This window comes from Sprattus sprattus, assembly GCF_963457725.1.
Source record: "Sprattus sprattus genome assembly, chromosome: 16".
NCBI lineage: Eukaryota > Metazoa > Chordata > Actinopteri > Clupeiformes > Clupeidae > Sprattus > Sprattus sprattus.
The window spans coordinates 10,962,952-10,977,619 of NC_137914.1; the positions used below are offsets into that span (position 1 = coordinate 10,962,952).

A 14,668-nucleotide genomic window follows, 5' to 3' on the forward strand; every position below is an offset into this window, starting at 1 on the left:
GAGGAGATGGAGCTTGGAAGGGATCGGCTCTGAGCTGATACTTCAAAGGAAAACAGGGTAGGGGAGGGGTGACACAAGGATGGAGAAAGGTAGGATGGAGGGGTGGGGGGGAGAAACTGGGAAAAGAAACAGGAGGAAGAGGAAGGGACGAGTAAAGATGAAAAGAGAGACAGACAGAGAGCGCAGAAGCTGTACAGGGAGTTGTGAGAGATGGAGTGGAGTGAAAGAGAGAAGGAGGAGAGGAAACAAGAAGAGAAAGCTGATGAAGGGAGCCGCATTCTGATCTGCCCGAAGGCTGGGCGCTATCAAGCCAGCCAGAGTGCACCTGGTATGGCGGCTGGAGCTGTGATTCATGGAGCTTTCAGTCCGGGCACTCCCCGCAGTCAATCCTCACATCCTCTGAGGAGACGGAGGGAGCAGAGAGAGCCTGTGTTAGATTGCCCACTACACACAGGTGAAAAGGAGAAGAAGAGAGGGAGAGAGAGATGGCATGCAGCGGGGAAGAGAGAGATGGTGTGAGCATGATGAGAAATGGGTGAAAAGAGAGAGAGATGAAAGAGAGAGAGGGATGGTTTTGAGATGGTGAGAAATGGATAAAGAGAGAGATGGTTTTGAGATGATGAGAAATGGATAAAGAGAGAGAAAGAGAGAGAGATATGGTTTTGAGATGGTGAGAAATGGATGAAGAGAGAGAGAGAGATGGTTTTGAGATTATGAGAAATGGATGAAGAGAGAGAGAGAGAGAGATGGTTTTGAGATGATGAGAAATAGGTGTAGATTTACAGATTTGGTTAAGCTGACACAGTGTGGGGATTTGGTGGCCCAGAAGCCTAGAGGCAGGGAAGTGGAAGAGATGGAGGGAGGGAGGGAGAGAGAGACGAAGGGAGAAAGATCCGCCTGTGATTTCAGACGTCATTTCATAGTTATTTACTGTAACCCTCTTCTATTTCTTGTCTGTGAAGGTGTGTCCAGATATCTCTTGTCTGTGATGGTGTGTCCAGATATCAGGTGCTTAGTGCTTAGATGGGGCTGTAGAGACGAAGAGTGGTGGATTGATCCCTGCTGAACTCCATCTCTCAACCCTACCCAGTACATGCTGGGTTGTATTGCTTTTATATTGCATAGATGGATGTACACAGACACAAACACACACACACACACATACACACACACACAAGCAAAAGCACACACATGCACACATGCACACACACACATTCACTGACTCACTCACTCACACATTTAAACTCACACAAACACACACATTCACTGACTGACTGATTGACTCACTCACACACTCGCACACTCACCCATATACGACATGCATACATTAGATTTGAGTGTTCAACACTCCCATAAATAATGTTGTGTTTTTCACTCATGTGCATTACTCAGCTGCCTATTGCCTCTTGTATGAGCACATACCCTTCCATTATGAGTGTTGTGACAGCATCCTGCGCTGTGGTGCCAGAGCCTCTCACGGGAATGAGGAATGCTGGGGCATCCTTCAGGTCTAATTAGCCCTTCCTGTGTGTGTGTGTGTGTGTGTGTGCGTGTGTGTGTGTGCAGGTGTTTGGCTGAAGCCCACTCGGAGCTCGCGCATGAGGGAGAAACGGGCAGACTTCGTGGCCGGCTGTCTCGGGGGCCGAGTCATCGCTGCGGGTGGTTTAGGTGAGTGGCTCAGAGGGTTTGTACTGACACGGCCTTCGCCCTTCCTCCAGTCCAGCGCTGCAGAATAGCATCCCTTAACACAGAGCAGCCTCCCTGGCTAAAGGTCTGTCTAGAAGCTGAACTGCTTAATTACAGTGTTATCATACATACACAAACATGCACACACACCCACATACACACACACACACACACACACACACAAATGACAACATTAAAAAGGTTATCTGTCTATGTAGATAAAGCTTTCTGTTAAATAGTTACATTATTACAAATCATGACAGATTCCTTACAACCTGGACACAACCCTTTTCCACTCCTCCCCTCCGGGAGGCGCTACAGAACCCTGTATACCAAAACTAACAGGCACAAGAGCAGCTTCTGACCTAATGCCATCACCCTGATAAATAGCTGACCAAAGTCATAAATATATCACAATTTCGTTTCCATACCTGACGCACATGATTATTGATGTTTACATTATTACACATACCAGCACTTTATTTATGTTGTTTTGTATATTGCTTGTGTATTGCTTGCATATTGTGTATTGTCTGTAAATAATATATACATTGTCTGAATATTGCCTGTATTGCTTGAGAGTCACCAACAGCCAGAACCGAATACCTTGTGTGTGTGTTAACATACTTGTCGATGAATCGGATTCTAATTCTGATGAAGTAGTTGAATTTTAAGTTCTCATTGTTTTTGCTCCATTACTAAAACAGTCCCCTGTATGCTGAGGAGGTGTGTAAAAATAGCTTTCCTTACTTCTCTGGGGGCAAACACAAATATGAATGTTCTCAATAGTAAATGTCACTGTAAAATCGTACATGTAAATAAAAAATAGGTGGTTAGTGTAACACAGTTTAACACCTTTCTCTCTACATCACAAGAATGGAGCTCAAATGGTATAGTTCAAATTGATTTTGGGTTCCCCATGTTATGACTTGAAATTCCCCACTTAAGATGACAAAGGAATGCTAGAATGTTCCGTGCAACAATGGAAATTATTCCACTCAATCATATCACCGGCAGCGTACCCTGCGCAGCTCTCGTTTGCGTGTGACATGATGGCATTTGTCTCAGCGCTGGGTGAGGGAGCGACATGAGCCAGGAGGCAGTGTCACAGCGAGCGGCTGTGTGTGTGTGTTTGTGTGTGTGTGTGAGAGAGACCAGACTCACGGGCTCTCTGTGCTGTCACCACATACCCCTTTGTGTGTAATTTGGGTAATTGATTTTGTCATCCCCAGCCTTATTGCCTGTGAAGGAGGACAATGCACAGAGCAGAGAATTTGTTGTTTCATCTGTGCTTTCTGAAATCATGCAAGGATGAATTGCTTGTGTGGGAGAGAGAAAGACAGAGAGAAAGAGAGAGAGAGGGAGAAAGACAGAGAGAGGAAGAAGAGAAAGAGAGTGAAATTGTGCATGAAGAGGAGGAAGCAGTTAGCACAAAAAAGCATTTTCCTCCTTCGTACATCTTGACAAAAAGGTGGCCCCCCCCCCCCCCCCCCCCCCACACACACACACACACACACACACACACATACACACACATACACACACTAACCCTCAAAAAAGAAAAGCTATTTGGGCCAAGAAATTGCAGATTGAACATGGCATATTCCTCTGCGGTGAAATACTACGGATTTACAGACAGCACAAAAGCCAGCTGAGAATCAGCGGTTTCATTCAGCATTAAACTCCCTCTTTATTATTCACAGCGCAGACTGGATGGAGCTGACGATGGAGGACTTCCTCTATGGAAGACACAATGGATCTCTTACATTCTTACGAAACCATCAACTTAAAGAAATAGCAAACATAACATAAAGAAGCCAAGAGAAATGGTGACGGTGAAAAGTGAATATATTTATTGATACATCCAGAATTAACTGAAGGACAAGGTGGCGGTGAAATAACGATTGACAAAAGAGAACGCAAACCCTCACACAGTCTGCGTAGAAATCAAAAGGGGATCTAAACTGCTCCCGTTCAAACAAAAGGACATTGGAGTGTGGTGAGTCTTCCGGGAATCTTCCTTACTACTCTGAACTTAAACTAAGCTTAAAGCGTGCCAAAACCCACCACCATACACCACCAGATATACAATACACATAAAGTAAAAGGTTAACTTTAAACTAAGCCCAACCAGGTAGATCGTGTCCAAAACGAACAATGATAACAAACAAGGATAAATAAGGGCGCCAGTGGAGCGCCGTGCAGCAGGTCCAACGTAACACAGAAGCGGAGACGGGGTGCGGCTGGATGAAAGGGAGAGCGCCGACGAGCCAGAGAGAGCGATGAATCGTGAAATGGGCGTTTTTTATAGACGAAGGCAAACCCACAAATGCAGCCCAACCAGACACCAGGTCACCTGTAGAGGGGGACAGAGAGAGAGCGGGACAGTAGAGAGAACAAACGCACAGATGTGCACAATACGGCTCCCCACGTTCCACTCCCCAGCCCCTCACCCCCCTGTCTCTTTTTCCTCTTTTCTTCCCACTTTCATCTGCTTTTCTGTCTTTTCAACAGATTTCTCTCTCAGTTCAGCAGGTAGCCTAAGTGCTGTTGGGGAATCCTGTCCTTCATCTCTCACACACTGCACACCTTTCCCCCATTAGCATTGTGTATGTGGAGGTGGAATCGTAACCACACACACATACACACACACACACACACACACACACACACACACAAACTCGTAGAAGATGTCATGGATTTACAGTTTCCTGACAACGAAGCGTTAATAGCGACTGCAATTAAGACTGTAATCAGGTTTCCAAATTGCTCCATTTGCCTCATTTTGCCAGGGAAGGCATTGTAACATCATGCCTCTCATACTACTGAGGACAGGAGGCCTGATACCCCGTGGTTAAGTAGTCAGAAGTTGATTAAACTAGAGTGTTTTTTTTTTTTTAAAGTGTTTTTTAGTGAAGAAGCTTCAAATGATGTCTTGTAGGCTTGATGCTGTATGTTGTCTGTGTGAAATGTACACTGTGGGCATCTCATGAGGAGAGAACTTTGTGTTTCTGAGAGAGAAACAGAGTGAGCAAGTGAGAGAGAGAAAGAAAAAAAAGAGTCCCTCTTTGAAATATACTGTGCAAGAAATGGTTGGTACTGGGTCACTGCCTTATTCGATCCACTTTTGCAAAGTGACTCAAACTCATTAGGCCAGACCCGTTTATTTTATTTCTTCCTGTGGTCTGGTTTTTGTTTTGCTTTTGGTTTCTTTTTTTGTTTGTTTTGTTCTTGTGTGTATGTGTGTGTATATATGTGTGTGTGTGTGTGTGTGTGTGTGTGTGTGTGTGTGTGTGTGTGTGTGTGTGTGTGTGTGTGTGTGTGTGTGTGTTTGTGTGTTTGTTGGTTCTCTCTCAACAGAAAAATGGTCCACTGCAGATTCAATGGGAAAAAAGACTTGCAGATAAGCAGCGCGAGTAAAAACATTATGAGTGTGTGGATTAGCATGGCGCTGTTGTGTGTGTGTGTGGGGTGGGAGTCAAAGAGACTGCGCAGCGAGATGCTCTCTTTCTCTTCTTCCCCGTCGCCACACTAGCCAGGCAGCTGCAGGTGTTCCCTTTCAGATTAAACATGCCGCTCCTCAGCGCGTCAGTGTCACCGTGGCGACCGATCTGACTCCAGCATGTAGCTCTCCCCCAGAAATAACGCAAACAATGCCAGCCCCCTCACTGCCGACTGACCAGCCAACCACCCGCCCGTCCGTCTGTCTGTCCGGCCGCTCGCTCACAGCCTATCATCAGCGCCTCAGACCAGATCTCCATGGAAACGGGAACAATTGGACAGTGGGTGATGTGTAATGACAGAGGACCGGAGGCAAGACGGAGATGAAAACACTACTGGCCTTCCGTGGCCCCGGCCCGTCAACCTTGCAGTGATGTGAAAATCTTCACCCTGTCAGAGTAATTTGTGAGATGCGCGGACCACATAATACATCTCATAATAACCACATATGCCTGTATTTTATAGCTAAGTTCTACTGCTGGTGCTGATGAGGTTTTGGTCTGCTTTGTGTTTGTTTTTGGTTGATTTTGGTTCTATGTTGACATAAAATGTTAATATCGTGCTCTGAACTATTCCCAAAAGAGCTTTTGGATGGTCCTGCTTATAACCTGATACAATGTGATCTGGTCTGGTCTGATACAATTTTAATGCAGATATGTTTCTACAGTCATATGTGGGTGTGATGTCAGTATGTATTAGAGATGGCATGGGTTGGTGCATATCAAATACACACACACACACACACACACACACAAAAATGCATGCATACATACACAAACACACACACACACACACACACAAAGACAGACAGAAATGCATACATACATACAACAGAAATAACAGAAATGACAGACAGACCACAGTATGTATAGAGATACTGTACATAAATATAAAATCACAGGTCTGCTCTCACAGCAGTGCCTCCTGTGAATTATTTTGATTCTTCTTTTTCATTTTCTTTCAAAAGTAGGTTTAGGTGCACACATCATGCTGATCCTGAGGGTTGTTACAGTTATATCTGTGTCTATCTGCCTGCCTGCGTGTGTGTGTGTTTTTCATTTTGTTGTTTTGCCTGTGAGTGTGTATGTGTATGTAAGGGCAAGCAAATATCTCTGTGTGTATAAGAAGAGGAAGAAAGAGACAGTGAGACAAAGAAAGAAAGTTAGAAAGACCTTATGTGTGTGTGTATGTGTGTGTGTGTGTGTGTGTGTGTGTGTCTGTGTGTGTGTGTGTGTGTGTGCGTGTTTATGCATGTGTGAGTGCGGGAAGAGAGTGTATATGTGTATGTGTACATACGTACTGTATGTGTGTATGTGAGTGGAGTGCTTGAGAGCTTATGAGTGTGTGTGTGTGTGTGTGTGTGTGTGTGTGTGTGTGAATGTGTGTGTATACGCGCTGCTGTGAGTGTGTGCGCGTAGCCTCTCGTTGATTAAGGAGCTGTGAAATCTCACTAATGAGACGGCTGTGCCCCGGTCCCCACGCACCTGCCCAACACACAGCCTCCCAGCGCCGCACAAACAGCACACACCTCCCAGCCGGACCTCAGCAAACACCACACAACTCTCAACAAACTCACTCATGTCTCCACACACATGCAAGTCTCAGGGGTGCCACAAAGTGAATGTAAAGAGGACATGTGTGATAAGGTTCTACACTCATTTCTCCAACCTAATTTGGTGTGTGTTTTGTAGCCATTTTCTTTGATTTACCACTTGTTATGGAAGTCATGCACCATGCGGAACAAGCAGGACGTGAGATTTAGCCTTTTCCATCACCTTGCCTTATCAGCAAACCTACAGTACTTGGCTGGGGTTTGTGCTACTTCTTGGTCTTTGGATTTCAAATGTCATCTATCTACCAGTGTTTCTTGACTAATCATGTCTTTATTGACTGTTGACTGATTGAACATGAGGTATTTTGCGTATACATAACATGACTTGCATAGTGACTGCATGCCTAAGAATACAGTTCTCTGCATAATGACTCCATTGCACCTGGGTGTTTTTTTTTGTTCACAGGTAACGAGCCCACCCCCCTGTCCTCCGTGGAGAGCTACAACCACGTGAAGAGGAGGTGGGAGTATGTGGCACCTCTACCCAGTCCCCGCTGCTCCTGTGCCTCCCTCCAAACTCCCAGCATGCTCTTCCTCATCGGTGGTGTCTCCCAGGGCCCCAGCGACGCGGTGGAGGCCCTCTGTCTGAGAGAAAGTGTCTGACACAGACGCGGCGTCACGCACCAGTATGAGATGGGACACACACAGTGTACCTCCCCTCTCTCCTGCTCTCGTTCTCTCTCTCTCTGCATGTCACCATGGCAGTGTGTCCGATAACAGAGACAGACAACCCAACAGAGGGGACTTTGGATCCTTCCTTTGAACAGTGTGGAGACGATCTGCAGTGACAAGGACTTTGCTCCCAAGGACATTGGAAGTTTCACACAAGCAAGCAAGCAAGCAAAAAATCTACAAATAAATAAATAAATGAAGTAATCCCTCCCAAAACACAGGCAGACAACATTACGGACGCCTTTGAACTGCAAGGCACTTTTCAGGATGAAAGCAGGGTACTTTTCTGGAAAAAAAACTCAAAGGAACGAAGGGCCATATCTATCCACAAGCCACTGCAGAGTCTGTCGACAGTGGCAGCTTTAGCACTTTTTTCTATTACCTGAGAGAAACAAAAAAGGGACAAATTAAGGGGAGAGTTGTGATGAAGAAAACTAAAAGTTTGAGAGTGTTTATGTTTGTTTGTGGGTGTGTGTGTTTGTCTGTGTGTGTGTTTTTGTAGTTTGACAGCCATGCATGAGAGAAATGCAGGGAGAGCCCACTCCTCAGACTCAGACTCGGTTGATTCTAATGCTGATGCTAACACTGTAGCAGGTTGCAGGAAACTGGGGCACACAGATGAGAAGAGTCGCAGGATTCGGTGAACCACAGATGTTATTGTGAAGAGTGTGTTATCATTTACAAAAGACGCAACCACCCCCCCCCCCCCCACACACACACACACACACAAAGCTCGCTGCATAGGTTACCTCTGAGTTACATAAATCGCCACTGATTCTGTGGAGTCTCAATTTAACAAACTGATTGAAGGATTTCTCACGCCAGACAATGCTATGAGAGTCTGTGTGTGTGTGTGTATTTGTCCGTCTGTCTGTCTATCTGTCTGTCTATCTGTCTGTCTGTCTGTCTGTCTCTACATCTGTGTCTGTGTGTGTGAATGTGTATGTGTGTGTGTGCGTGTGTGTGTGTGTGTTTGTCGGCTTGTCAGTCTGTTTGTGTGTGAATTATCATGTGGGTGGGTGGGTTGGCCTGTGTGCATGGGCTCAACTGTAAGAGATCATCACTCAGAAGCCTATCTGGATGGATGAGAAGAAATCAATATTTGTCAACAGCTAGCTTGAGCTTTATTCGTTTGGCTTCAGCTGTTATTTATCCTGAGGTTGAAATTACATAGCGAGGGGAACCTTTTCACGATGAGTAGAAGAATTATATGAGGCACAATCTGTCTTCATATCTGTCTTAAATAATGGTTTGTTTGCCAGGTCAATATTTTCTTAGAAGGGATCTGTAAGGTAAATAACTATCAGAGTATGTTTGCATTGTCTGTGTATGCATCGTCTGTGTGTGTGTGTGTGTGTGTGTTTTGAGGGGTCAGCAGGTTATGAGGTGCCACGGACTCATGGTGGGCCTAGTAATTAGATCACCCCATTAACTGAGCCCAATGCCCTCTTATCGGGAAACAACATGCCTCGGTCCATAATAGCACACTCACAGATATGAATTTCCTTAAAGTATATTATCACTGAGTACATGGATATGGAGTAATCTCAGCTTGCTGTATAATGTGATGCACGTGCGTGTGTGCGTGTGTTCCCTTTTTCCGTCATACTTAACATGTTAGTCCAACAAAATGCTTATGGTTGTCAGTTGGCCAATATGACACATGCTAGTGCATAGATGCAGAGATCAAAGGCGCTCCTTACAGTATCCAGACAGCCAGAGCTAGATTTATTTATTTACATGTAAACATTTTAATGATGTTGTTCACATGACAGGAAACCTAGTTGGCTGCTGCCTGAAGAAAATGTTGGCAGATATCTTAGGCTGTGTACATTCATGACTGGCATTTCAATATGGAGGCAGTGACAAAAAGGACATATACTATATGTTGCTATAAATTCTGAGGTGGATTATTTTTGATACCCCAGTGGTGTCTTTGGATGCCAGATCATTCGCATTTCAGTTTCAGTATGGAGAGAAGACAATGTGAGAGGTTCCTGTACCACACCGCGCGCACACATACACACACACACACACACACACACACACACACAATCTCAGAAAGAATCGGTTTCTATATACGAGGATTATTTTTGTCACCCCAGCTGTGAGTTTGGATGTGTGCTCTTCTGTAGCCTCCCCCCTGCAGAGAACCCCCCTGCCTTTGCTCTGTGTGTGGTGCTCAGGTTGTCCGAGTCTGACGGCTGACAACACCCACAAGGCATCTTTCTCGAAGCGGCGTACAAGCAGTTGGTTTAGAGTAGGAAGGAGAGAGAGGAGATGGGTGAAGAAAAAGAGATAGAGAAGAAAAAACTGAAATGTATGCTGAAATAAATATACCTCCATTTTTAACTCATGCTTTTTTTTTTTTTTTTTTTTTTCGTCATGGCAACATGGCGTGTTAGTCATCAGTGTAAAGCAGCAGGTTGATTTGGCTTTAGTTCCTGATCTTCTCTACACGTCTCCTTTGATGAGCGCGCTAACCTGTTATTCCTAATACTCTAGTACGCTTTGGTACTAAGTAATCAGGGCTGCTTGCCTTGCAGTGGCCTTTTTCCCCTGATGCCACGCAGGTTTGTGGAGGCGACCATGATAACAGAAAGAACACACACACATATATCCCCCCGGTCACTGAGGTTTGCAGGTGGGATTTATGTCGACAAAAAATAAATAACTCAGAATTTTTTATCCCACATCTCTGAACATCTCTGTCCTCCTGTTAGACACCCTGGGTTCAAATCACCTCTCACTACGGGTGGATGGTAGCCAAAGGATTTAAACATTTACATTTGCTGTTTGTTTACCTTCAGTATGCATCTCAGATGCATCAGTGATAGGGATGCTCATCCAGATGCTTATCCATGTTCTGGTTAGAACATCAATTACTTTTTATACCCTTATTATGAGTAGACTTGACGTAAATAGGAGCAGTCACCGTGATTGTGAGTGCAGTGGTTCTTGTGTCACGGTCAGTGAAATCCTCTTTTTTTTTCCTTTATTAATTTACTTTGCTTTAAGTTCTCTAGAGGTATCCTTTTAAGGCCCAGATTGTGTTTTCTATAGTAACGTACATTGTGGTTGTTTATGTTGCTGCAGTTCTCTCTCGGTACTCTGTGCTCTGTGGACTTTGTCTGTTTGTTCTTTGTCCATCCGTCAGATGATGAGAGTTGTCATGGTGTTGAGGCCTCCTATTGTTGTCATGACCAGAGGAGAGCTGGCCTGTTGTTTTGCTCTGTGATGCAGTGGTGTGTGACATTGTGATTGGTGTGTAACCACAGATTGTGTAAGACGACGGTACACTCATGCAGCACCAGTTCTGTGCAATGTGAGGTAGATTCTTGTCGAATTAAGAAAGAAAGGACACCAGTTAAAGGAGAGAGAGATTATTTTCTGCTTTGATAGCTTTCACATTAGAGAGATATAAAAAGCTGTTTGTAAATCTAGTTTTACCACAAAGTCTCTTTGATTGAGATGAAGAGAGACACACTGTACGCCACACTCAGCCTTAGGGAAATAATAGTGTCATGTTGCATTATGGTTTGACCCACCACAGCAGAAAGAGGGGAAAAGATAACAGCTGTAGGTAGCAGTGAGCACATCATGTTTTTCATACTCGCTGGCAAACACTGACTGCAGTATTGTGAGTTTTAGGATCTTAACAGAGAGGTAGTCAGCTCCAGTGCTAAGGAGAAATTTAACTTAGATGGGCTAGCGTCGTCATCATTTCCTTTCCTTGCTTAACAGTGGACATGTTCAATGGACACCTTCATGGCCATGGCTGCCTGACCTTCAAACTCACCCTGTCAAATGACATGGCATTCAGTATATTAGTCTCCGGGTCACTTCAGAGACAATTATTAAGAGTATTCAGATTTTCAACCAGCCTGTCAGAATTAATAAATCTCAATATTTTTATCAAAATGGAAAATGTAACATTACACTGAAACCAATGGTTGGTATATCTACAGCACTCGTACATATTTAGTTTTCTGCATTCAGGATGCCAAATATATATATATAGATATGTAGGATATAAGACAACACACAACAAAACAGGTGACTGTGACTGAGGATGCGTCCTGCCTTGAATTCAGTGCAGCGGCAATCAACAGGTCGCCATGGGGACACAGACGTTGACTAATTTGCTTTGTGGAAGAGGCAGCGTTGCTCTTGTGGCGCAGGTTCACACTGTGGCAGTTGGTGACTCTGGTGCAGTAGTTCAGTGCCTATTTATGTGAGGTAGTGCCTCTTCAATGACTTCTTCAATAAAACAGTTCAAAACCTGCCATCTGATTCATGATTTTGAGTGTTATTTCACCTCCGGTTTCTAACGCCTTTCTCTCCTATCCTTGAGAGCCAGACAGCAGTGTGTACCAAAGTGCCAACTCCCAGCAAAAAGTATCCCGATGACTCACAGGGAAATGCCACTATCATTTATAATGGATGAAATAGACCTACTAAAAAAAACTCAAATGTCAGAGGTTGCTCCACATTGCCTCAAAGACGAGAGGAAAATGGTTTCTAGTCTCTTGTTATCTGACTCCTTCTGCATGGTCCAGTAGTCCTGTGTAAGCAGCCTATCAATTTGAACATACCCATCCATCCAGGCTATGTAATCTGCATAAATACTTTTTTCATAAAGATCACATTTGGTGTCACACGCTCGGCGTCTGAAATGATAAAAAGCAGCCTTTAACCTGACACATCTTTTCATTTCTTCCAGTCAGACTCCAATTCAGTCTCCAATTTCAAAGGGGTTTGCGGGCACATTTAAGGAAACTGTCTACTGAGACCACCAGGCAAAACAAATACACTGTCCACTCCCTGGCAGCCAGGGCTACATGAAAGATCACAGTCCTCATTACAGGATCACCCCAGTGCTTTGATAGGCCTCGGCCATGCTGAGCAGCTAGCTGCTGAAATGTGTCTGCCAATGTAATCAGCAAGGCTCTTCAGAGACTAAAAAAACACTCTAAATATAGGGAAGAGTTAACAGGTTTATTCTGCTGCCGTGTCCCCCTGGTCCCTTTAGGCTCAGGCCTGGCATTTCCCAACTTTTAGCGTCCTGTCGTCTTTAGGTTAAAAGGTCAGCCAATTAAACTGATTAAAGTTATCTACCAAACTGGTTTTTATTCAAACGCATTCAACTTTCAATCCACTCTCTCTCTCTCTCTCTCTCTCTCTCTCTCTCTCTCTCTCTCTCTCTCTCTCTCTCTCTCTCTCTCTCTCTCTCTCTCTCTCTCTCTCTCGCTCTCAACCGTTTGCATTTTCCCAGCCACAATGCTGAGCATAAATGGTTATGGTTTCAATTTTCCCTCTCCTCCTAATTTGATTAAGTGTATCAATTTTTTTTTATACTCCATTGCAAAATTAAGAGATTTTAAAAGTCAAATATCTCTTGCTCTCCCTTCACTCCCTCTCTCCCTCTCTAGATGTTCACGATGAATGTCTTGTAAAGTAATATGGATTGTATCGTTTCCAGTCACCACCTCGATCGCCGTCTCTGGCATTTCCAGGGGACTCAGAAGTGAGCGAATGGATGGCCTACCGCTGAGTGTTTGTCATGATCGATTGCACCGCTGGACCACCTGGGGCCCTGGTCAATGCAAGGAGCCTCCTGGACAGAAAGAGGGGGAAGTGTCTTATACCTAATGCAGCTCTGCTTGTCTACCTCTTCTCCAATAACGACAAGCTTGGCAATGCATTTCCCCCACAAAACAGCACTGCTGAAAGGTGCTCCCCTCTCTTAAATCATTAGAAAGGGCTGTCAATGCTGCACAACAATTTTGAGACACCGGAGTTGGAGAGGAGTTAAGAGGGGGAGTAATTCGGACAGTGCACAAAGCCCTTCTTTGCAACAAAGCCTTGTAAGATTCATGCCTTGCTCTTTGGAATATTCACTGCAACCAACAACCAAAAATTGGAATGTTTAACCTGTATAGCACTGACATCTCTAGGCATTTAAAAGTACTGCAACCCAATAGAGATCAGCACAGGCAGTAATAACACTAAAATACAGATATGGGACACATTTTACACATTAGACTCCTGCCTTAAACCAGCTGGAATTGGGAAATAATTTCCAAACATGAAGCAATATTGTCAGCTGTACTTATCTTTTTAGCATCTGTTCTTGACTTGCAAATAGCCAGCGGAATGGTTCATTAAAGCTAACAAAATAATCAGTGTGACTGCCAAAAAGTGGGAACTGTTCATCAGATGTGTGGAGAAAAAAACAGAAGTGATTATGCATCAGTCTGACTTGATTACCACAGTTAGACGAGGTCAAAAATAATCTCAACCGAGCTGTACTTGATCTCAAGTGAATAATAATTACAATGTTTTGAAATCTATTATTTAAACATTTCAGCACCTGATGGATCAGACTTCTGATAAAGTGTTTAGTAAAACCACTCCACTCCACATACTCATTTTGAGGCGAGACGAGAATATTTCCCTCTTTCAGGGGCCAATGATCTGCAGCGAGGGATTTAATTAATTTCATGCACAAACATTTCATAACGAGGAATGAAGATCACTGCAGCTACTCACACTGATATTAATAGATCTTATCTGAAAATTGTGAGGATGTAGTTAATATTATCCCTGTCTTCTCTCTATGAGTAACCGTGTAGTATTACAGCGAAACATATACTTAGATAGATTCAGTAATGACAACATTTATGAATTTTAGCCATGTGTAAATAGAGCACTGAAATGGCACACCGGCCCATTTCTGATATAGTTGTGATAACTAATCCAGTAAGTACATTAGTTAACTCTTCTTCAGATGGCCTTGATACTTCGGAGGTTAAGCAAGCTTATCCTTATGAAGAGTGTTGTCAGCACACCAGGATGTGCCTCTGGCAAGTAACACTCGCCCTTCTGCATGTGGGTCAGATGTACTGCTGCCTAATATCCTTAAACACACCTACAGTGTACAACATAAACAAAAGCCGCACATTAAAACAATGATGAGTAATTGTATATCAGTAATAGAAATGGAGGAATATACTCTACTTCAATTAAACTTTTGTGGTTAGAAACATTTGATGCATCAAAAGCACTGAATTCTTTTCATATAGTTTGGTATTTAAGCTATAACTTTGAGATGTAGTCCATGTAGTTGAACTGGTGCATCCACTGACCTTTTCCCATGAGAAGTATGAGGGCCAAAAGCCCATCATGGTCCATAAC

General features: G+C 43.9%; 1 protein-coding gene across 1 annotated transcript in view; it reads left to right on the top strand.

The window, feature by feature from the left end:
* Positions 1 to 7,402, top strand: part of klhdc8b (kelch domain containing 8B) — a gene marked incomplete at both ends in the record, with an annotated part of 84,811 nt that extends 77,409 nt beyond the window's left edge. Inside the window, 2 exons of the mRNA XM_080853404.1 lie at positions 1,567 to 1,668; positions 7,206 to 7,402. Coding sequence (XP_080709530.1) covers positions 1,567 to 1,668; positions 7,206 to 7,402 — 299 coding nt within the window. The remainder of the gene's footprint in view (positions 1 to 1,566; positions 1,669 to 7,205) is intronic.
* Positions 7,403 to 14,668: the final 7,266 nt, after the last annotated feature.